We start from the raw sequence: 23,457 nt of genomic DNA on the forward strand, positions 1-23,457 counted from the left end.
CTCCGCCCGGCCCCGGGTTGGCGGCGGCCGCGCTCCGCCCTCTCCCTGGGAGGACGCCCGGACGGAACCGATCGCGGCTGGTTTGAGCTGGTGCGTCTCCATGACGACACGCGCGGCGCTATAAGTAGCGGAGCAACGGCGCGTAGGGCTTTGTCAGTCCCCTCAGCCTCCGCCGCCCCTGTGCCAGCGCTCCGGCGCCACCTCGGGCCGGCGGTCCTCCGCGGGAGGGAGCGAGGCGGCGGGCGGCCCGGCGGGCGGCTGACGGGGGCGGCGGGGACAGCGGCGGGGCGGCCGGCGGCCCTACGCGCTTGGCGGCGGCGTTTTGTCTTAATGGGGTCGGCCCGCGGCGCCCGAGAGCTTTAAGGTGAGAGGGGCGCGTCCGGGCGTTTGGGAGGCGGCGGGAGCTTGGGGTGGCAGGGGGGGAGGGGACGGCCACGTGTCCCTGCGCTCCGGCCGGAGGCCGGGGCAGATCCCGCGCCTGGAGCTGCGAAGACATGTGGCCCCAGACCTTGGTAAGCTGCTGCGTCCCCGGCCCTGGTGACCCCAGTGTAGCGGGGCCCCGACCCCCAGCCCCTTGCACGCACGGCTTAGGGCGGCCTGGGCTGGAACGGCCCGGGGTTCGCCTCTCCCGAACCATGTCAATGAGGGTTTCTCAGCCGGAAGCTGTTGAAGCCTCGGTCGTTCTTTCAACCGCTATTTTTCTTAAACCCATGTGGCAGCCCGGTAGCAGGTGCAGGAGAGGTACCAGGCGAGCCGGCGCAGGTCTCCGGGCGCGCGTCGCTCATGCTCACTTTCATAAGGAAGAGACGTGCCATTCTGCCGTGATGCCCTGGAATAATGTCCTTCTTTTCTTTCTTTCTTTCTTTTTTTAAGCTTTTATTTTTGTTCTGTGTACAGAAGGAATGACTCAGTATAGAAACCCACTGGAGTAGCTAGAGCTGAGATAACCTTGTAGTAACTGATACTGCTCAGCCGGCCATGGCTTATAATTGTTTAAGGAATCTTGGAATGACTTAGTGATTTAAGAAAAGCCTCGGTTATTAAGATCCCAGTTCAGGCAAACAGACTTGGACATAGAAGCCAGCCCCAGGGTTTTCAAAAGAGGCCAGCTGTGTATGAAAATGCTAAATATTGGGGGAAAGTGTGGGGAGCAGAACCTCTTAGAAATGTCTGGGGAGGACAAAGAATGTGTTCACTTGGGTCAGACCTAAAACTAGGTATAATTTAGTTGAGTTTGTACGATTTTCAGTTGCTGTCTGAGTTAGTACCTGTCTTTTCTAACGTTACCCAATTGGCAGTAAAGGATTTCATAGCAGAAAAGTGCTATTTTGTGCTAATTGAGTCATTGTTTTAAATCATTTAGCTATGCAGAACACCAAAAACTGTTCTTGGGTGAAATTCAAATTATTAAAATAAAGCTCCATATTGCAAGTTATTAAAATAAAGCTTTGAAAGGCACAGGACAGCAAAATACTTAATAGTAGTGTATTTCAGAGAAATAAAAACTTCCTAAATCTAAATATTGCCTTAAAAATGTGTAACAAGACCCAGGATAACCCAGTCTGTCACTGGTGAGCCTATTTGACTGTTACAGACAAAATGGGTTTGCTGGCATTTAGTCTTTCCCTTCCCCTACGGGTGATTTGGGCAACGTAGGAACTTGACAATACCAGAAAGTCACATTAGATCAAGTCTTATAGTTCTACCATGCATGGGTTTGGATTTATGGCAGGCCTGTCCCCCTGGGCCTTTCATAGTGTCCCATGCCAGAGGAAACTGTGGCCCCGAACCATTGCCTGGCCTCTGCCCATAGGCTGCAGGCACTGAAGCGGGTTGCACAGTGGAAAAGAAGCCCCAGCGGGCAGAAATTAGATTTAAAATTAGTGATTTTAAGGTAACTGTCATTTCCAATGTCACGTTTCATAAAGACCAGGGACAGTGGCTATGATTGTTAAATGAGCTTTATTTTTGTTTATTTGTAATTTATTACCGCCTGCTTATTTTTGTTATTCAGCAAGTTAGCCAAAAATAATTCCCAGGTGATTATCATTCGTAGCTAAGCAAGTGTTAGAGTGCACGTAAGGACAGTTGGGATCCCCAGAGTTGCTAATTTGATAGGCAACGCTGCTTTAAGAAAATTGATTTCTGATCTGATACAGCAACTGTAGTATGTTGATTTGAAGAGTGCAGTTTTAAACAGACACATGCCTAGCGTGAAAATTGGCTCATAAAATTGTCAGGAAACTTAAGAGCACCCGGTAAGTCGAGAGTGATGACATGACGCCTATTAGTCAGTTAAAATTATTCTGTGTAAGACTCAGTGAAAGGAGGAAATAGCATGATATTTATACAGCAACTTTCAATAATTGCTGTAATGGTATTTTAAGCTTCTAAAGAAAAATAGCTCTGAAATAAAGTAAGCTATCACGAAACTTTTTTTCTGCATCAGTGAACTAAGTGCAGAAAAGCTCCTGAAACCTACATTCCCCATTTTTTAGCAGGAACATTTGAAGTTTTTTTGAGGTGGACAGTACTATATGTGAAAATTTAGTGTGAAAAAATCTAGTATTGAATCTGTGGTGTCCTCATTCCATAAAGGTTTATGAAATCATGTGACTCAAACCTAGGAATAATGGGATTCCCAAACCCAGTGAGTGAGCTATCTGGAGGGTGCTTGAGTAGCCCTGTTGCTTACACATTTGCAGTCAGTACCTGATCTTCCCATTTAATGTGTTCCTAAGGTGGACAGCAGATTCCGTGTTTATCAGAACGTTTCCACCACTTCATCCAGGGCACACGCATCTTCGGTGGGACTTGGGATTCCTGAATTGCCTTTGTGAAAAGCAGGCATAATTTCTTTAAATTCCTTCTCTTAGTTTTCCATGTGAGTATTCATGATTGTTACAGATTTATCTTGTTAAGAATTACTAAGTGTTGCTAAGACTTCTGAGTAAATTTGTCCTTCCTGTTTGCAGTTTGTTGTGTTTCAGAACGACATCAAGAAGCCATGAACAGCTTTAGTAATGAAGAGTTCGACTGCCATTTCCTGGATGAAGGCTTTACTGCCAAGGACATTCTGGACCAAAAAATTAATGAAGTTTCTTCTTCTGTAAGTATATTTAAGTCCATGCTGGCAGTGCAGCTTTGAGAATGTTAAGCCAATGAGTGGGAAACTTCAGTGGGGCCTTACAGAAATGCAGGTGTCTTGTTAGGGAATTTAGAATTTAACTGGCTGTAGATCATCCAGTGACAATAGTGATGTGCACGTCAGTGACTGACTAGAGTGGGCTTCATTGGGAACGATGGGCGAGAGAAGGGAAGGCTGCTTGGCAGACGTGTTGTTAGGCTACTGATGGGTTTCCTGTAACCACTCTTGCTGCAGGATGATAAGGATGCCTTCTATGTCGCGGACCTGGGAGACATTCTAAAGAAACATCTGAGATGGTTAAAAGCTCTTCCTCGGGTCACTCCCTTTTACGCAGTTAAATGCAATGATAGCAGAACCATAGTGAAGACTCTAGCTGCCATCGGGACAGGATTTGACTGTGCCAGCAAGGTGAGCAAAAGCTGCAGAACTCTGGTGACTGTGTAGGACGGCCCTGGTTGTGCTGCTGGGGCAGTAGATGCTCGTGAACAAGTGGGGACTGTGACCACTTCCTATGTTTCTCTGTTTCTTCCATTTATCACCTGCATGTAGTGTAATACCTCTTCTTTTTTCAGACTGAAATACAGTTGGTGCAGAGTCTCGGGGTGCCTCCAGAGAAGATTATTTATGCAAACCCTTGTAAACAAGTGTCTCAGATTAAGTACGCTGCCAATAATGGAGTCCAGATGATGACTTTTGATAGTGAAGTCGAGTTGATGAAAGTTGCCAGGGCACATCCAAAGGCCAAGTGAGTTACTTCTCCATGTGAGGGCAGGGTCAGATATGGGATCTGTGTAATGGCAAACAGAGTCAAATTTCCATACTTCAGTCATCTCTGTGCTGCATCAGAGACAGTAGAAAAAAGTTTAACTCTCTTGATTCATAAAACCATGTTAAACACAAACCACAGGGTGGCAGAGCTAAGGATTCTCTATTTTAACCCTGGCTGTAAGTGGTCTTCTGTCATGAGAAATTTGATACACTTTTCCTTCTTCTAGGTTGGTTTTACGGATCGCCACTGATGATTCCAAAGCAGTCTGTCGCCTCAGTGTCAAATTTGGTGCCACACTGAAAACCAGCAGGCTTCTTCTGGAAAGGGCAAAGGAGCTAGACATTGATGTCATCGGTGTCAGGTGAGACCTTGGTGACAGCACAGATAGAGGTTAAGATTAGACAATGCAAGTTTAACAGGTTTTCTCCCACTGTGAATAGTTATTTCTAGAAGTAGAAATAATATATTTTCTTTCTTTTCGCCCCAGCTTCCACGTGGGGAGTGGCTGTACTGATCCTGAGACCTTCGTGCAGGCCATCTCTGATGCCCGCTGTGTCTTTGACATGGGGGTGAGTATGTGTAGACCCCAAGTGTAAGGAGAGGGATAGAAATGACAAAACTAGTCCTGCTTAACCTTTTGTAGAAGTCATCTCATGTTACAGAGGTTTAACCTAATTATGGGCTTCATTTTTCATAACTTGTTACGAATCTGGCTCCTTGATTGACTTAATTTTCTTGACTCTAGGCCGAGGTTGGTTTCAGCATGTATCTGCTTGATATTGGCGGTGGCTTTCCTGGATCTGAGGATGTAAAGCTTAAATTTGAAGAGGTAATTTATAACAAAGCTATAATCTTTAGCTCTTAGCAAGTTCCTTTTTGGACTATTTCAAAACTAAAGTGTTTTAACTAATCCCCAAAAAGACTATACAACCATGAAAATAAATGTCTTGATGTGCTATTTTGAGGTGACTTCCGTGCTATTTAAAAGTATATTTAATATCCTTTGGTTTTCTAAACTTAGATGAGCCAGTTTCCCCCAAAAGTCTTGGGAAAATTGATTACACTGAGAGCTGTCGCTCTGGAGAAAGAACATGCCAACTTTTAAAAGTACATCATTTCTTGGGATGTTCTTTGCTAGAATTTGTCCTTCCTTAAAACATTTAAAGTGTTTAGTCATTTAAGAAGTTAAGCCATTATATGTCACTCATTTATAAAACAGATCCACATTCTTATTTGTCAAGATTATATGAGGCAGGTAGAATACAAAGTTTTATCTTGTTGGCATGTATTTGCTAGATTAAAGTATTTTGGCACCTTGAAAATGGTAAGAAATTTGGACCATTCTTTAATAAAATCATACCCATAACAACTTAAAGAAGATACAGAGGGTGTCTGGAGGGGAAGTCAAAGTGAAACCACAAGGATGTGCAGGCTGGTTTTCAGGATGTCTGTTTGAAGATAAGCCTCCGCTGACGGCTGCTCTCAGTGTTCTGTTGTCACAGCAAAGCGCTGTGCTCCGGGTGTTTTCCCCTTGACGACCACGTGCTCTTCTCTGTCTCACTCTGGTAGATCACCAGTGTAATCAACCCAGCGCTGGACAAGTATTTTCCATCAGACTCGGGAGTGAGAATCATAGCTGAGCCAGGAAGATACTATGTTGCATCAGCTTTCACGCTCGCAGTTAATATTATTGCCAAAAAGCTCGTATTAAAGGAGCAGACAGGCTCTGATGGTACGTAGAAGGGGTGGTGAATCGTTGTCGTGTGTAACTGAAAATTGGTACAGAAAGTGGTAACTGCCTTTGTAGATGAAGACGAGTCGAGTGAACAGACGTTCATGTATTACGTAAACGATGGAGTATATGGATCGTTCAACTGCATCCTTTACGATCACGCACATGTGAAGCCCCTTCTGCAGAAGGTACCTTCTGAACACGCAGTATTCAGCAGTTAAGATGATTGGTCAGGACCCATGTGACCAGGGGTGTTTCTCTCTCTTCAATCATAGAGGCCCAAACCAGATGAGAAGTATTACTCATCCAGCATCTGGGGGCCGACCTGCGATGGCCTGGATCGCATTGTTGAGCGCTGTAACTTGCCCGAGATGCATGTGGGCGACTGGATGCTCTTTGAGAACATGGGTGCTTACACTGTCGCTGCTGCTTCCACTTTCAACGGGTTCCAGAGGCCGACCATCTACTATGTGATGTCAGGGCCAACATGGTTAGTGCCAGCAGTGCGTGTTTGTGGTTCTGATGAGAGTTGTAATTAACCTTCCAGGATTTATGCCTGCTTTTGTCTAGGTGAATGAGAATTTGCTTTGCTTAGGATTAAATACTAACGACAGTTTTTTTGTTGTGTTTCTCCCCATATTAAGAACATATACTCTAGAAATTTTGGAAAATGCAATGGAAGGAAAATCCCTGTAATGATAGTTACCTGTGTTCTTTCCACGTTTTTAAGGCATAGTTACTTTGGAAAAGACCATTGGGATATTTCTGTGTAAATAGAACGTTTTAATTAGTGTATTAACGTGTGGTTTCCTTACTGGTGGAAAGCTGGTTCTGAAGAAATACCTGCTTTAGAAATACATCAAATTGCTTCCTGATGACATAGTAACCAAGGATGCAAATAGGCTCATGAATAAGCTCTTCTTGTGTGAAACTGCCCAGTCAGGGGTGACTCAGGGTTTCTGAGTATGCCGCTTCTATCTCTTACAGGCAACTGATGCAGCAAATCCAGAACCGTGACTTCCCGCCCGAAGTAGAGGAGCAGGATGTTAGCACTCTGCCTGTGTCCTGTGCTTGGGAGAGTGGAATGAAGCGTCACCCAGCGGCCTGTGCTTCAGCTAGTATTAATGTGTAGATACCAGTCTTGTAGCTGTAAACTGCGAGTTTAGCTTGAATTAAGGGATTTGGGGGGACCATTTAACATAATTACTGCTAGTTTTGAGATGTCTGTGTGAGTAGGGTGGCGCAGGTGCACCCACGTGGAAGACTAGGAGATGGGGTCACACTTATCTGTGTTCCTATGGAAACTATTTGAGTATTTGTTTTATATGGATTTTTATTCACTTTTCAAACCATGCTACTAAAGCGTGCCCCTCAACTGCTAAGCAAGCGTTTGTAGCTTGTGCATCGGCAGAATGGGCCAGAAGCTCAGTGTTGTGACCTGTTTTAAAAAATAAAGTATCTTGAAATAATGAGGCAATGGGAGGTTTTTACAACGTGTCCATTCTGAACGCTCACCTCGAGTGTCTTGTAAGTGGAAATTAATGTTTTTTCCCTCACAGGCCGGGAAAATTGCCTTGAGTTGATGGTTCTTAATATTTTGAAAACCCATGGACATGTCTCCTTCCTGTTGACATATGTATTTCAAGTACATAGGTCTCATAGGAAGTCTGCTGTAGGTTCTCACAGAGAACAGCGGACCTGGCCCACGTGCAGCGGGAGAGAGAGGAGGGCCGAGGCAGTGGCCGGCCTCCGCTGTTAACAGCTCAGCCCCTGGACGTGCACTGAGCGCCCGGAGCCCCTTGTCAGTGGGCCCTCGGAGCCCTGCCTCGAGACCACTCAGACCCTCCCCGCCTCGACTTCCCTCCCAGGACAAGCTGCGTAGTTACCAACCAGTTAGGGAGGTAGCGCGGCTTTTGGCAGTTAGCTTATTCTGGCACGTTCACTTACCGTCTGTGTTGTAGGTCTTTACCTTTGGGCCTTGACCCCTGGCCTTTTCTGTTCTCTTACTCACTGTCCCCCGACTCCCCAGAAAGGGATGGCAGCCTCTCGTACTAAACTTCCAAAATGGGAGTTGTGAGTCCTGCTGTAGCCCGGGGAGGGGGGAGGGGGGAGGCCGTGTAAAAGCCAGATGTCACCGCAGGTGGTATCGAGTGTCTCGCCAGCTCCATTGGAGGGACACAGGGCGGGGACAGCTCGTGGTACAGTCAGAATGCTGCAGTTTCTTCCATCTCGGGGACTGAATTAAGCCCGTCATGCTGCTGTTAATGCACCAGAGGTGCTGAGGGGAGTGACGACGTGGGTCCTGCCTGCACACGGCAGTGCTGTGACTGCTGACGTTACCGCCTGGCTGCTTAGCCAGGCGGGGACCTGGCTTGTCACCAGCCCCACTGTCCCTCCCTGGATGCGGGAGTATGGCTTTCGTTGCCAGGCCTCTGAATGGGGTTTCTCAGAAGCCACAAAGAAAATAGGTCTGACTGGAGTCTGGAAGAGAGGAAAGAACACTCACATGGACAGTCTGCCCACTTCCTTCGGGTCCTCAGTCTGCCCGCTGCTAGTGTTCAAAATAAAGGGGTTGGTGACTGAGTGCCAAGACACGTGAGCTGGACGCCAAGCCTAAGACCTGGTAAGTTAGGTCCCTGCTTTCAGAGGGAAGGAGTTGAGATGCTGTAGTGACAGCACTGAGCTTGGCTCGAAAAAGTTTTCCATCAAGAAGTACATGATACTAAGGGCTTGGAAGCTGCTCTGCTCTCAGCCTATTTAGGTAGAGTGCAATCCAAGCAACTGGCCAGGGCCAGTGGGGACAGAAATAGCCCCGTGCCACCCACAGCGCAGCCTCTGAACCTGGCCCCGGCACCTTGGTGAAGCCACTTGTGAGCCCTGGAGTCTGAATGGTGACGTGGGCCAGCCTGGGACAAATGACCTTCCCTGGCCCCTGCATCCAGGAGTGGGCAAGGGAATTCGGCAGAAGAGGATGGAGATCTCAGGCAGCTGGGTGTGTGTCAACCCTGTCCTCCAGCAGGACCCTCTTGGGTTCTAGTTTGCAGTGCATACCTTTGTGTTTCCATTGAAGATGGTACTGTGGTTATTCACAGAAATGACATTTCTAGGCCTTGATTTGAAGTGTCTATAGCTGGGGTCCACACTGAGGCAGTGGGTGAGTCTTCCTCCTGCGGGTTCTGGGGTCTCCGGGCAGCCCCCGTGGGAGGGGCTATCAGTCCACGGTAAAGGCAGGGGTCTCCAAATCTGGTAGGGAATCTCATACAGCTTGCTGGGCCCACCCCAGACTGGGGACAGGGACTGTGGGGCGACAGGTAACCACCTGGGAAAGGTAAAAGGGTCACTGACGCACCTTTTACCACAATAAATTCCAGATGAAAGTTCACTGTGACGGATGAGACCACAAAGCTATTGAAAGAAAACATTTGAAGTCAAAAAGGCAAGGGGCAAATGGAAAAGCTAACACACAGAAAGGGCTGATTTTTTCATATTAAAAGTGCTCCAATCAATAAAGGGACAATTCAATAGAAACTGGATGAGACATGAACTTAGGTTCACAGACGAGAAAGCTTTGAACATGAACAAACTTTAAAACTCAAATGCATATTAAAGCTGAGAATCTATCACCCGTCAGGTGGGCAAAGAGAAAAGGGTTCCCTCACAGCCAAGGCAGGCGGGCTCGCCCTCGGCAGGTGGGAAAGTGGGACTAGGAATAAGCTCTCTGGACAGAACTTGGCAGTATCAAAAACAATGCGTGTTACCTTTGCCCTGACAATTCTAAGAATTTTCTGACAAACGCACTTATGAGGCTATTCATCATGGCATCGTTTATTCAGCACACATTAGAAACAACCGTATGTTCGTCAAGAGGAACTGATGAGATATATCACGGGGACACGTGGCTGCTTCGAGGCCCACAGCCCTGCAGGGGCTGATGTGGGACCATCTCCAAGTTGGAGAAAAAGCGGGGTGCGGCACGCTGCGTACTACCTGTAAAAAGCAAACCAAACTCTGTGCATGTGAGGACCTGCACATGCAAAGAAAATTTTGGAAGAACTGACAAGAAACCCAGCAGGAGAATTGAGGCCTAAAGAGGGGAGTGGAGACTGACTGCACTTTTATGTGTGTCTATTAACTGCTTTTAAAGCAATCATAAAATATGCCTCCCAGGGGAGGAAACAGGCTCGGAGACAAAGTCAATCATGTGACTCCTGCGCCCACGAGTTGCTGAACAGGGATCAGCGGGCAGGGTCCGGGGCCTGGGTGGGGTTGGCCAAGGCCTGCTCTTCAACTTCGCAGGGCTGGCGGGGCTGGCTCATGCCCAGCCAGCTCTGGAGACTGGTGGAGGCAGCAGAGCCACTGGGACCAAGGACTGAAGCCCTTCCTCCCCACAAGGTGGGGCTGCTTCCTCACGTCTCTATGCAGAGTCCATTCCTACATATCAGGTTTTCTTGGGTCATAACTACCTGCTGGCTGCTCACCTCCTCTGGCACATTTTCTGGCCATCACCCCATACTTTCTTGAGTGTGGGCCCCCCATGCTGGGTCTGGGAGCTCCACCCTCTCTGCTTCACTTGCTTTTTAACACATCAGATTTCAAGGTAGGGTGTCATAGGAAGAAAAGGCTTTGCTGAGATCTCCCAGACTCCTTTATCACAGATGCCATGAAGCCCAGAGAGGCAGCTGACTCGAGTGAGCTCAGCCAGCAAGTTTAAGAGAAGGACCACATCTTCCCCTGCCAGCCTCTGCTCCTGGCCACTTACTGGAGAAAAAGAACTGAGGCTGAAAAGAGCCTCTCTGTCCCACCAAGGGCAGGGGTGTTGGCGGGGACATGAGTCCTTATCCTCACTCTCTCCCAGCCTCATTCCCTACCCGAGAGGTAGCATCCGGGGTGGCCTGGAGCTCCTGGGACTCTAAGTCCGCGGAGGCCGCACCCGGAGCTGTGGCCAAGCCCCAGCCTGGGGCGGCACTGACCCAGCCGACTTGGCCCTGCTGGCGGCAGGCCCCCCGCGCCCTCTTCCCCTAGAAGCAGGGCTCGTGCACCTGCCTGGCTGTCAGGAGGGACGTCGCTGAAGCTCAGAATTTAAAGCACTGAGTGAAAACACCTGAGAAATGCTTTCTGCTATTTTGGGGAGGAGGCGAATTCCTTCCATCCTCACTACTGACTCTGGAACGTGGAGGAACATGACAGTATGTGCCCTGAGGGTGGTAGCCTGTGAGCTGGCCTGACCCCAGCAGCTTCTGACCTGCCCTGGGGGCTGTGCGGGCTTAGCTCCATGGATTGATAAGTACGCTTGCCAGATTTAGCAAATAAAAATGTAAGGCATTTCATGAGACATATGAGTACTGAAAGACTGCTAACCAATAACTTCAGTATCTGAAATTCAGATTTAACTGGGCGCCTGTATTTTATGTGGCAACCGATTGACAAGGCTTCCAAATCCTGGGTCCTAGGAGCCCGGCCTCAGCTTCTGTGTGCCGTGTGGCTCATGGATAGTCAGGTGCTCCTCTGGGTCTAGGCTTCTCGTCTGTCAAATGGGATGGAGACAGAAACCTCCTACTGACAGCTGGCCCAAGAGGCTCTGAAACCAGGCTAGGGGATCCACACACCCAAGCCCAGGACGGCCCTCCCAGCCATGACCACCAGGGGGCAGCAGCACCTAGTGCTTGAGGCTCCTCCGCTGGTCTGGCACTGTGATAGTAGTCAGGTCCCTCAGTCACTCAACAAACGCTGACAGAGACCTGACTGTGACAGGAGGGCTGCAGGGACATGAGCACGGCCTGGCTTAGAGGGAGATCCAGGGTCAGCCTCACTGGGTATCTGGGCTTTGAAGCGGGGCTCTAGACAGCCCTGCCCCAGCCCAGGCTCCTCCCCCTGAAACTTCCTGAGCACAGTTTGCGACACCCATCCCCAGCCCAGCCCGGGATCCTCCTGCCTCACACCCAGGGAACAGCTGGTGGGTCCCTGCAGCTTGAGTTCTCTGCCCCTTACCACGGGCTCCTGCAGAGCCCACAGCACACCTGGTGACTCAGCCCACCGCCCCTCAAGCCCTGGACGCCGGCCCAGGCCAGACACATCAGCCCCTTGACGCTGGGTCTCTGCACGGGATGTGCCTGGGTATGAATCCGTGACCCGCCCTGTAGGACAGACGCACGTTCCAAACTGGACCCCAGAGTCCCAGCAAGCCCCTTCCCTCTCCAAACACACACACACACACACACACACATACACGGTAAAAGGGGCACTGTCTGGGTGTAAAAGGATCTGGCTTGTTCTGATTCTGCCACTGACTTCCTGGGGCCTGGCCGGTTGTTAGTGGAGTCCCGGAATTGGGGACTGGTCTGCGGGTCGTCCCTTCCCTCCCAGGGCCCATTTCCTCATCGCCTGCGGGTGGTGCAGGCGCATCACGATGGCCCTTGTGAACGGGGCTCACCCGCCCAGAGTGAGAGCAGCAGGGCAGCGCTGGGGAGTGTCTGTGCAACGGGCAGTTAGGGTACGTGGGTGTGCGTGCATGGAGTGCGTGTGTTCCAGCCATTGCACCCAGCTCACAGACAGGAGAACAGTCTGCTCCCTGACGAGGATGCGCCCAAGAATGCCCTCCGTGCACCGCAGGAGGGCAGGTGGCCTGGCAGGACCACAGGCAACTCTGGCCTTGGGAGCTTCTCCTGATTTCAAATCCTGCTTCTGCCACCCATTTCTAAACATCTGGGGCAGGTTATTCTCTAAACCCCAGCTGATCCATTTGTACCATGTGGGCAGTAATGCTGTACTGTGGGGTTAACGGCGGGTTTCAATTAGACAAAACATTTAAGGGGTTTAGCAGTATCTGTCCTAGGAAGCCCTCCACAAATGTGGACTAGTATGCGGCCTTAACGCTGGTTCCCATAGGGAAGGCAGGCCTATGCAAACAGAAAATGCCTAGGTCGGGTTGTATTAATGAAGGCCCAGGGTTCAGAGTAATGGGGTAACAGTCCTGCCCTCATGGGGGTTGGTCATAGGCTGCCCAGATGACCAGTCTTGGACATAGTATATCCCACACTCCCACCCCAGGGCTTTCCTCCTTCGATTCTAAACATTCTCTGATTTGGGGAGTTTTTCCCACTGCTGTGTTTCCTCAGTGAGCACAGGACCCTAAGCATGGCTGTCAGAGCAGCTAGAAGGGTCCATGGAGCCACCACCCCAGGGCAGGGGACTCAGGCCACACGAAGGAAGAAGGGCTGAGATTGGATATTATGTCTTCTGGGCAGGGTCCTGGGTGGAGTCAGAAGACACGCAGACTAGACCAGAGCCGTCTTCCTGAAGTCCTGCTTTAGACACAGGATCAGGCCTGCTGCCTAGAGTGCAAGGGGTACACGGGAAACTCCCATGGATCTTTAACCAACTTGAGGTGTCCATGCAGGATGACAGAGGGTCTGGGCTCCCCCAGGGCAAGGAGAAGGCAGGGTGGGGAGTGACGAACAGCAGCCAGCCCAGGCCTTTATCATGAATTTCCAGGGAGGGGCAGGAGGAGGCACTTTAACAACCAGCCCTGGAAGAAGAATCTACTCCAAGACAGTATTCGTGCGGGGGCTGGGGGGGGGGGCACGGCTTGGAAAAGACAGTTTTGAGGTCGACTCTGGGTTCCTCCTCTGATGATGAGCTGGGCTTCCTGACATGGACACCATCTCTGGGACTACTTTCCCTTCCCTCCCAGCAGCAGACTCCCTAAGGAACCACAGACTTCTGTGAGCTCCTGTGGGGGCAGGGTCCACTAGGGCCCCCAGATCTACATCTTCCATATTTGGGTGGAAGTACTTGGGAAGGTTAATTTTATGTCAGCTTGACTGGGTGGTGGGGTGCCCTGATATTTGGTTAAATATTACTCTGAGTGTGTTTGCGAGGGTGTTTCTGCATGAAATGAATATTTATTAACATTAATTAATAATTAGCAGGCTGAGTAAAGCAGACAGCCCTCCTCAGTGTGCAAAGGGTTGAAGGGCTGAATAGAACAAAAGGCTGAGCCGGGGGGGGATTTTCTTCTCTGCCTGACAGTCTAGGGCTGGGATGTCACTCTCCTGCCTTCGGACTCAGACGGGAACTTTTGTCATCGGCTCCCCTGGGTCTCCAGCCTGCAGATCTTGGGATTTTTCAGCTCCCATAATCCTGTGAGCCAATTCCTTATCATAAATCTTTCTCTTACTCTCCCTCCGGCCCTGTACAGATGCATATGTAGACAGAGGGAGAGAGAGATCCTGTTGGCTGCTTCTGGGGTGAACCCTGCTATAGCAATCACTCATCTATGTCCACTGAGCAATGTCCCCCATTTGTAGCACCACAGCCCCCCAACCCCAACAAGCACTTCTGATTTAACCTCTGCCAATTCCAGTCCCACTCTAAAATGCAAGCCCTTCTCTGGGAGGGGAGATTCCTCCAGGCCAGGCAGAGTTGTCAAGGCATCATCTAATCTCCCTGTAGCAAGCTGGGTCCACCTCCCGGTCACTGGGGGGGGGGCCCCTCCCCTACCTCCGGTTGGCCTGTGGTACGCCCAGGGCTTCACCATGAACCAGCCTCAGGTAATGCCACTGGCTCGAAAGGCACTTACAGACAGGATAACCGTTTCCGTTCAGACGTGGAGCCAGAAGAGATACAATAAAATCACTAAAATTGACAAAACGGCCGTGGTCCCTGACGCCTGCAGTGGGTCAGGTTCCGAGCTACACGCTTACCTTGCTCACCTGCCTCCCGGTTACGGCCCTTCTACAGGTGAGGCTCGGAGGTCCCGCAGCAGGTATGACAGACACTGGACCCCGAACCCCAGTCCCGCTCACCCGTCCTGGCTCCTACCAAGGCACTGGTCTGGGTTTCAGCCAATAAGAAGTACGGCTGGTGGGGAAGGGCATGGCAGAACTCTGGAAAGTTCTCCTCCCTTTCAAGGAAGAAAAGCCAGGGCTGCTTCTCTTCCTGCCTGTGGAAGGCTCCCATGCCAGCTGCACAGTGACAGCCTTGTGGGGACCCCCGGTAGACAAATGTGAGCACAAAAGCTGCCTGCGGGGCTGGGGGCGGGGCGGTGGGAAGCGGAAGGAACCTGGCTGACCTCCGTGATGCTCTTCAGCTGCTCTGTCAGCCAAGCCTGCAATGCTTTGCGGCATGTGCTGCAAACACTCCCATGGTTGAAGCACCTTCTGCTGGGTTTTCTGCAGCTGGGACCAGAAGCATCTCCGTGGCCGCAGGCTGAGAAACCAGGCCTGTGCTCACAGCCGTGCCCCTCTGTCCTCACTTGGTACTTGCTGTCCTTCCGCCTTGCTGATTAAACCCTGGGGTGGGGGGCGGGACGCGGAAGGGAGGGAGGCAGGCAGAAGCGTGACAGTCAAACCTGCCAAGAACAGTCATCTTTTATTTCCACGACTATTTCTTGGCATTAGGCAGCTATTGAAGAACAGGCTGCACAAGATTTGTAGACACAGTGACGGCTGCAGGGACATAGGAGGGCCAAGTTTACAAACAGCAGCTGGACCTGCCAAGCCCACCTGTACTGGAGCAAACTGAGGGCCACGGGCCAACACAAAACTCAGAGAATTCCGTTTATTTTGATCATTTTAATACAGGAAATGCCAATCAACAAGGGAGAGGAACCTTACGTGGATGCCTGCGTTCGCAACGTGGGTGGGCGCGGCTCCTCAACCCTGGGCACGCATGCATGTCCTTTTGAAACGGGCAGATTGAGTGCATAAATACCACAAAATAACCAGGCTCGGAGGGGTCACAGGCCACGAGGGAATCACGCTTCAAAGGCAATCCAGGCATTAAATACGGGACCTACACATTACATTTCACTTCACCATATGTATAACTTATATATTCAAAGAAAGGCGACCACAGTATATATACGTGCAAGCGGCTTTGGTCAGAGAAAACAGACGAGCTGGGTGGAGCCATGCACAGGGAGGGCTTGCCCATCCACTCTCCCTCCGTTCTTGTCCCCATCTTTTCCAGAGTCACCTGTGATCACAAAATAAACCAGCTGGCCTTGGTGCAATCTTAGAAAGTCCCACCAGGATCCTCTGCGTGTCCTCTGGGCTCCCTGCGGGCGGAGAGCTGCCCCAGAAGCAGAAGCGGGGACACTGGGAGCCTTGCATGTAAACACATCCCCGGGGTCGCCCTGGAGGGACCAGGGAGGGGGCGGGAGGAGGCCAGGTGGAGGAGGGAGGCGGCCGCCAGGCGGGCAGGTGCAATGTGCTGCTTGGCAATGTGCCCCGGGAGAGCAGGAATGATTGAGGAGGCATCCACTTCCGCAAGCAAAGCTTAAATGGCAAGACAAGCCTGTGTTTCTCTGCACTGTCCAGACGCCGATCCCTCAGAACTGACTTGCGCTGCTGGGGTCACACTGTAACAACCGGACGATGGACGGGTCGCTCTTGGCACCTTTAATGAATTCCTCCAGGGACAGTTTGCCTGCGGGGTGGAGGACAGGAGAAATGGGAGTTAGCCAGTGCCCACCATTCACCAGCCTTTCAGGGAGCACAGGGACAGCCCCCGGGTTGGGGATGCCCCCTTTGGTCCAAGTCTTGAGCCCCCCTGAAGCTGGACGCTGTTCAGGCTCCACTCACTTCAAAAACCCTTTTTTGCTTTCACCGTCCACTGCAAAGCACCGGACGTCCCAGTGCGGCAGCCTGCTGCGGCTGCGGGATGATTTAAATTCTTTTAGAAATCGCCCTATGCTTTATTTAAGAAAAGTGTAACTTGTCCAGAAAGAACATGGCCTTTGCATCTAATCCAGGGCTGAGAGGGCCACGGCTGGGGAGATCTGAGCCCCGCAAGTCACTGCCCAGGGAATGGTTTCCCACCCGTCCAGCTTGGCCATCCCCTGGTGGTGGCACGGGCCTGCTGCTCCCGCTAGGGGACTCTTCTCTGCCCTTTGAGGGGCAAGAGGACTAGAAAGAGGCGGGCAGGCTACAGGCCCACTGGTGCCTCCATCCCCCTCAGTCCCTCCTACTCCAAGGACCCGGTTACTCCTGGGACCGGGAGACAGGGAAGCAGGTTTTAAATCCAAGGTGCTGTAGAAAGGGGAGTTCCAGAGGCACCGATGCTGGTGACCCACATGCGCCCTCCCTGGCAGTACGGCTACCAGGACGCAGATGCGGGAGGGACTTGGGTTTGAAGCAGACCCTGCATTCTGCCAACATGTGCCCTGGGGAGACTGCTTCTTGCCTCTGCGTTCGAGGCTGTGCAGCGGTAAAATAAAACAGCACCATTTACCCTGAAGGACAGCAGCCAAGGAGCTCAGATTCCATGCCGAGCACATGAAGGCTCCCAGCTCTGCAGCCAGGGGCAAGAGCCCCACCTTCCTACATCCCAGGGTCCTCATTTGTGTGGTGGGGTCATGGGAACACCCATCTCAAAGGGCCACCAGGAGGACCGATGGGGACGATGCGTTTGAGGGGTTCGGCCCATGCCTCGCCTGCAGGATGCACCCAGCTAGTGAGCTGTGGCCGGGAAGCCAGGTGCAATGGGATACATCCTGCCAGGCAGGGGCCTCCCGCCTGCCCACTGCCGAGAGGGACGCCCCCTCCTGTGGGTCCCCAGCAAGGGGGGGCAGACAGGCTGGCCCCACAGAAGACTAAACAACCCCAGGCTAAGGGATAGACTGGGAAGGGAGTGGGCAGTCACCCCTTCAGCAAAATAGGTCTCCAGGACCCTCCGATGATGCAGAGGGCTACTGGGCTTTGTCACCCTACATATGGCTGGTGGGGACTTTTACTGGCCACTCCCCCACCCTCTGATCTATGACCACTCAGGGTGAGGAGGTTCTGAAAGCACAAGCCCCTTCCTCCTGGCAGAAAGCAGGGCGGGCAAGGGGCTGGGGGTCCCTGAGCACAGTCTGTCCGGCAGCCGTCAGGGTGGTCCTGGTGCTTGGCCGGCTTCAGTTCACAGGAGAGCGTCACTTTGGTGACACCTGTGCTGTGCACTGGAGAAAACCCGTTGGCCACCCCCATCGGGCACTTGGGGCAGAGCTTGGCTTTCCCAGGGCGGTAGGGAAGGTGAGACAGGGCCGTCCACTCCTGGACCATCCTGCTTCACTCTTCTCTCCTCCAGCATTGCCTCTTCTGTCCCCTCCCCGAGGGATGGATGGACCCCGGGGTTCAACCTGGGAAGGTGCCTGGAGCCGGCCCTCCGAGGGTCGGGGCGGAGGGAGGTTGAGGGTGGAGGGCAGGGCGCTGTGCCATGAGCTCTACAAGCACGGTCTCATCGAATCCTCGCAACTGTGAGAGACTGAACTTATTGTCCCCATTTCACTGAGGAGTAAAGTGAGGCTCGGGAGAGCCAAGACTCCATGCAGGTCTGTTGAACCCAAAGCCTGTGCCTTACTACCCTGGAGGGTGGAAGACACGTTTTAAATCAGCCCAAAGGCAACGCCAGGCAGGAGCCACTTTGTTTCACGTGGGAACATGTTTTGAAACCTGTTCCTTTGCCGCTGACACGCCTGCAGCCACGCCGCACACCTCCCCCTGCTGGCTCTCCTCTGCCTCATCCTCAAGCTGCACTTTAGGGTTTAGAGAGCACTTCTCTGTGCATTAGCTTATTTTTAATTTCCAGCACAGCCCAGGGGGTATTTTCTTTTTTTTTTTTTTTTTTTCTTTTCTAAATGCTGTGTTTATTTATCGTTCAAAAGCAAAGCAGACCTGGCTCGGGGACTGCACTTGACAACGCCGGTGAGAGGCGGGGAGCCATCAAGTTTCATAGCTACCCTCCCCGGCGTGGCTCCTGCAGAAGCTCACGGCTAATGCAGAGAAGGAAACTCGGGGCACATCCTCCCTATATAACCAGCCACTTCTGCTGCTGCAGTGCGGTCCCAGAGACCCTGGCCCAGCTGCTGCAGGCCAACACATCCCAGCAGAGCCCCCAGGGGCCACTGGGGCATGTCAGAATGATGGGGTGCAAAGGGACTCGCTTCCCCTGCCTCTTCTCCCCAGGAGAGGTCCATGTCTCCCCATTCTAGAATCGAGGAGACTATGGCTCAGGGGAGCAGGACTCTGGCCCAGGTGTCCCCACCTCTGAGCCCTGGCTCTCCCCTCTGCAGCTGCACTGACTGGGCAAGGCTAGGGGGGTGCTGGCGAAGACTGAGAAGCTGCAGAGGGGGAGGGAAGGGTCCCTGACACATCTCTGCTCCCGGCGGTGCGGCAGAGACACACAGGGCTCCTACCATCGTTGTTGGTGTCCATCTGCCTGAAGATCTTGTCCGTCCGTTTCTCCGGAGTGGACTCGTCCTCGGGCATCTTCATCACGGAGGACACCATTTTGTATATAGCCTGCAAAGGGGCGCAAGATGTGTGTGCTCTGAGGTTCTGGGCTGTTCCCTGGCGAGCGGGGCACAGGTGTGAGCTTCCGCACAGCCCACGGCCGGACGAGAGGGCCGGATGCTCACCCTTCCCCAGCTAGAACGTTCCCTGGTCCTCCCAACAGTGTGGATGCGTATCACAGACGGCAGGTGAGCGAAAGGCGCCAGGCTCATTTACGTGAAGTTCAAGAACAGGCCAAACCACCCACTGCGACAGTGGAAATGCTCCAGAACTCACCGAGGATGATGACACGAGCATATGTGTGCACAGCCTGCCACGCTGCACACGGAGCTGTGCACACTTAACCACGGGGTCACGGTACCTCCGGTAAAAGCTAAAAAGACTTAGTCCCTGAACCCCACCAGCCCCAGCAAGGACAGGGCCAGGGTGGCAGTTCTCTCCAGCAGGACAGAAAACCTTCTCTCAGGGGCACTGCCATCCAAGGGCTTGGCACCATTGCTGGCTGTCTCTGTCCAAGGGGCCTGGCCCGGGCAGGTGCCCCGTGCAGTGGTGGGTGTATGCGCATGTGTCCAGGGGGCTGTGATGAGGCCAGTGACCAGCAGCTCATCAGAGTAACGTGCAAGGCCGGGGTGGGGGAGGGCCCGTGCTACTGGGGGATTCTGTGCGGAAATGGCTCGACTGGTATTCTCACTCCTGAAACAGCAGACCAAGAACAGCGGAAGTCTGAGAGTTGTTCAATGTTAATAGCAGGTTTACAGAACAAAACCAAAGAAGGATAAACCCAAGCGAGGCTTCTGATACCCTTACGCTCTCCCCTCGTTGCCCTCCTCCATTTGTGGGGGGGGCTGGCCAGGCCTCACAGCATGGCAGTGTGTATCTCAGGGCCTCTTGGGACAGGACCCGCTCCTGGGACGGGGCGAGGCCCTGGTCTGAGCACAGAGGGGACAGAGTCAAGACCCTCCCAGGCCTCTGGTGGGCTGTGAAATACTCAGCTCCCAGTCTGTTTTGACAAAGATGTAGCAGCCAGAGGTCCCACCCAGCAAGCCATCCGCAGGCGCCAGGGGAAGGGACTCAGGGTTTGGGAACACGGCCTGGTGGCCTAGCAGCCAGGTCCCATCTGGACAGTCCTGGCACCCCGCGCTGTTCTGAACGAGCCTGCCGTGTCTCTAAGGCCAGTCTGCTTGGCCAGTGACAGGGATGCCTGTTTGCAGAAGGGTATGGGCCGGCATGGGGGCTGGATAGGAGATTCCCGGGAAGCAGATGTGTTACTTCCACCACCGCCCGGGGCTAAGAGCCAGGAGCAAGAGCTGAAGCACGGGGCTCCCGGCGGCGACTTATCCTCACTGTGTAAAAACCACCTGTTCGGGCAGCAGGTTGGTCACACCTCAGGCCACTTGCTTTAGGAGCTGGTGAGGCCGCTTTGCCTGTGGTTCAGCCCTGAAGTTCCTTCCGTGTAGAGAACACCTCCTCTAAGGAATTCTAGAACTGATCCCCCGAGGCTCCGGGAGTCGGGGTTCGGAGGGGACCCCAGGGAGCAGCGGCTCTGTGGTCTCTATCACATGCCTAGGAATCTGGGGAAGTGAACAAAACTCGGTTTCTTTCTGGAAAACGACCTCACCTGCCAGAGCAGCTGACAGGAGGCGAGGAGGGGTTCAGAGGTGGGGACACCCTGGGGTGGGGCCCGAGCTCTCTGTGGTCACTAACGTTGCAGTTTTCTTTTCAACTGAACGTTCCTGGGGACGTGACAAGACGTTTGTTGCATTCTCGAATGAGGGGCCTCGAAAAGGTAACTTAGGTGGCTTCTGCAAGTGTCAAGGGTCCTCTCAATTCCTATAATTCTCAGCTCTGTTAATTCTTAGGGAATCACCGCTCTGAGCCCCAGATTTTGTGACATGCTGAGAATGACCCCTGCTTAAGGGTTGAGAAGGTCACAGCTCATCAAAGCCCTCAGGCCAGGCCTGATGTACGGCCAGTGATCCGTAAACACCAGCTCTTACCACTATTTGCGAGGACCCACCAGCCAGGGGCCAACCACTCACTTTCACAAGTGCACGAGAGACGGGCGGGCTGCCACCCAGCAGAGAAGGACTGAAGCCCGAGATGAGCAGAGAGAGCACACGCCGGGAGGGGGCTCAGCCTCGGGGGACCTGCCGCCTACGCCCCGCCGGCCCCGCCGGCCCCGCGGGGGACGCACCTGCACGATCTCCAGCATCTCGCTGCGGCTGATGTAGCCATTGCCGTCCAGGTCGTACATGCTGAAGGCCCACTTCAGCTTCTGCTCCAGCTTGCCCCGCGAGGTCACGCTCAGCGCGATGATGAACTCCCGGAAGTCGATGGTGCCGTCGCTGTTGGTGTCGAAGGTGCGGAAGACGTGTTCGGCGAACTTGGAGGCATCGCCGTAGGGGAAGAAGTTGGCGTAGATCTTCTTGAACTCATCTACGGTCAGGTGGCCGGTGGGGCAGTCCTTGAGGAAGCCCTTGTACCACTCCTGCAGCTCGTGGTCCGTAAACTCCGTGTTCTCACGCAGGTCCTGCAGCACCTCGGGCCGCAGCTTGCTGTTCTGCTTGCCCATGGTGGCCGGCGGCGACACCTGCAAGACAGGGGACCCGGCTGGGGACATTGGGGTGGCAGAGGGCTCCCCACAGCCCACAGCCAACGATTGGGGTGGAGAAAGGTCCCTAGCATGTTCCGCTGTTCTTTACCAAGGGCTGGAGAGGTCCACTTTGGGCCATCTCGGTGCCTGGGATGTCTCAGGCCATCTAGGACCCGCTGCAGGGAGGCAACTGTCAGTCCAGGTACGACTAGGAAGGCTCAGATGCTCCAGTGGAGTCAGGACAGGGCGCCCTCACTGCAAGACACATCCTGACTTCCAGAATGTGGAAATGGAAGGGGGGGATGGCAACTTAAAATCAACGGAATGAGGCGTTCATCAAGTGCCCACCGGGGGCTGTACAAGATTTGAGGATAAAATCCTTCCTCTCATCACCCTCATCAGCTCCAGGCAAAACTGTCAGGCCGCCTGCTCTCACCCCAACCCATACCCCACGTGTTCTGAGCAGTTCTTTTCTCTTTTGGGCACCACGTTCTGATTTTATCCTTAGAACAGGCACCCAGAAACTTTTAAGGACTTTTTAGTAACTTTATTTTGCTTCTGAGAAACGCTTTGTGGTTCTAGAATTAGCACCAAGAGACGTGATGTCTCTAATGTTCATAGTGAAATCTCAGGCACCTGTGGGAGGACAGAAGCGTGCTCCCCACGGAGGTTTTCCATGAGACCTGAACGTAAGACTGACCCTGGTGTGATTTTCCTGCCAGCCATTCATACAGCTTCCATCTCAACATTTCATTTTATTTTCTGATTTTCACAGTAACACGTGCACATGGCTTAATCATTTGGGGAGCATATAAAATAGAAAATAAAAACAAAAGGTTTCTCGCCCTACTCCCAGAGGGAACCACTCTGAACTGCTTCTTAACATTTGTGAATTCTAAACATTATGCACAGAATCTCCGTTATGAGAGATAATCACTGTAGTTCACATATTTTCCCTGGTGCTTCCTCTTTCTTCTTTTCCTTCTCCCAGGTTTTATTAGTTTTATCCATACATATCATTATTTTTACTTATTATCTTTATGACTTTAAATTACGTAAATTTTATATAAATTTAAATTATAGAAAAGTTCTTTTTCTAACTTCCAGGTAAGGCTGTTTGGCAACATCTTTCATAATTATAAGCACTTTCCCTTGGACGCAGTAACCCCACTTCTAGTAACATATCTAAAGATGCTCCCATCTGTACACACAGCCTGTGTGCACTGTTATCTGTAATAACAAACAACGCAGGCGCCTGTCATTGCGGACTGATGTGAAACAACCTTCAAGATCTGCTTTTAAGTGAAAAGAAAAGGTGCAGAACAGAATACAGAGTTTGCTACCATTTGTGAAAACAAGAGAAGATATACTTGAGTGTGTTTCTGTGTCTGTCTGATAGTCAGTGGCCCATCCTCTCTCTAACGTGCCTTCCTGCACTTTCCATCATGGAGACAAGACACCTTCTGGGATGCTCGAGGCTCCGAGAGCTCAGGATTGGTCCTTTCAGAATCCACTCGCCTCCATGAAAACCAGCCACAGCTCAGAACAAGACATCAACTGGCCTCAGAATGGGTCTGTGATTTTTGTTCTTTCACAGCCCACAGAAATGCCAAACTCCTAGCACCTCCTCCACCAGATATAACACAAGTTTACAGAAAGGAAGGGACCACATGAGGGAGCGGGACACGTTCTATTAACATAACCTCTAAAAGGTGACAGCCGCAGGGCTCCGAGATCTGCCTGGGGCGGCTTTCGCTTTCCCAGCCCTTTCCTGTGTGGCCCACAGGCAGACACCTGGGGCTGCAAAATCCGGTGGCCCAGCACCTCCTTCTCTGACCGCTTCTGCAGAGCCCGTGTCTGCCCTGTGGTGATGGTGGTTGTGCACGAACACGTGCAGACACCTGCTTTCAGGTCTGGCTAACTTTGGGGAGGTTTCTGGCA

The 23,457-nt window shown here is 52.2% G+C and overlaps 2 protein-coding genes and 1 non-coding gene across 6 annotated transcripts in view; 2 read left to right on the forward strand and 1 right to left on the reverse strand.

Annotated features, from left to right (window-relative positions):
- Positions 1 to 219: 219 nt before the first annotated feature.
- On the forward strand, positions 220 to 7,118 carry ODC1 (ornithine decarboxylase 1). Its single transcript, XM_031466566.2, has 12 exons — positions 220 to 364; positions 2,742 to 2,884; positions 2,976 to 3,109; positions 3,383 to 3,556; positions 3,721 to 3,893; positions 4,144 to 4,278; positions 4,405 to 4,486; positions 4,663 to 4,746; positions 5,487 to 5,649; positions 5,725 to 5,837; positions 5,925 to 6,139; positions 6,637 to 7,118. The coding sequence occupies exons 3-12, from the start codon at positions 3,008 to 3,010 to the stop codon at positions 6,779 to 6,781; spliced, it is 1,386 nt and encodes a 461-aa protein (XP_031322426.1). The 5' UTR covers positions 220 to 364; positions 2,742 to 2,884; positions 2,976 to 3,007; the 3' UTR covers positions 6,782 to 7,118.
- On the forward strand, positions 1,710 to 1,843 carry LOC116157596 (small nucleolar RNA SNORA42/SNORA80 family). The gene has a single exon (XR_004141722.1). It is a non-coding gene; the product is annotated as a small nucleolar RNA SNORA42/SNORA80 family (small nucleolar RNA).
- Positions 7,119 to 15,206: 8,088 nt separating the features above from the next.
- Positions 15,207 to 23,457, reverse strand: part of HPCAL1 (hippocalcin like 1) — a 96,391-nt gene continuing 88,140 nt past the window's right edge. For all 4 annotated transcript variants that reach the window (XM_064494734.1, XM_010982694.3, XM_064494736.1 and 1 more), the window contains 3 exons: positions 21,118 to 21,513; positions 18,827 to 18,932; positions 15,207 to 16,077 (listed from right to left, as the gene is read on the reverse strand). In XM_064494734.1, coding sequence (XP_064350804.1) covers positions 15,980 to 16,077; positions 18,827 to 18,932; positions 21,118 to 21,495 — 582 coding nt within the window. In that variant the 5' untranslated portion in view covers positions 21,496 to 21,513 and the 3' untranslated portion in view covers positions 15,207 to 15,979. The remainder of the gene's footprint in view (positions 16,078 to 18,826; positions 18,933 to 21,117; positions 21,514 to 23,457) is intronic.

Source organism: Camelus dromedarius, chromosome 15 (genome assembly GCF_036321535.1).
Source record: "Camelus dromedarius isolate mCamDro1 chromosome 15, mCamDro1.pat, whole genome shotgun sequence".
NCBI lineage: Eukaryota > Metazoa > Chordata > Mammalia > Artiodactyla > Camelidae > Camelus > Camelus dromedarius.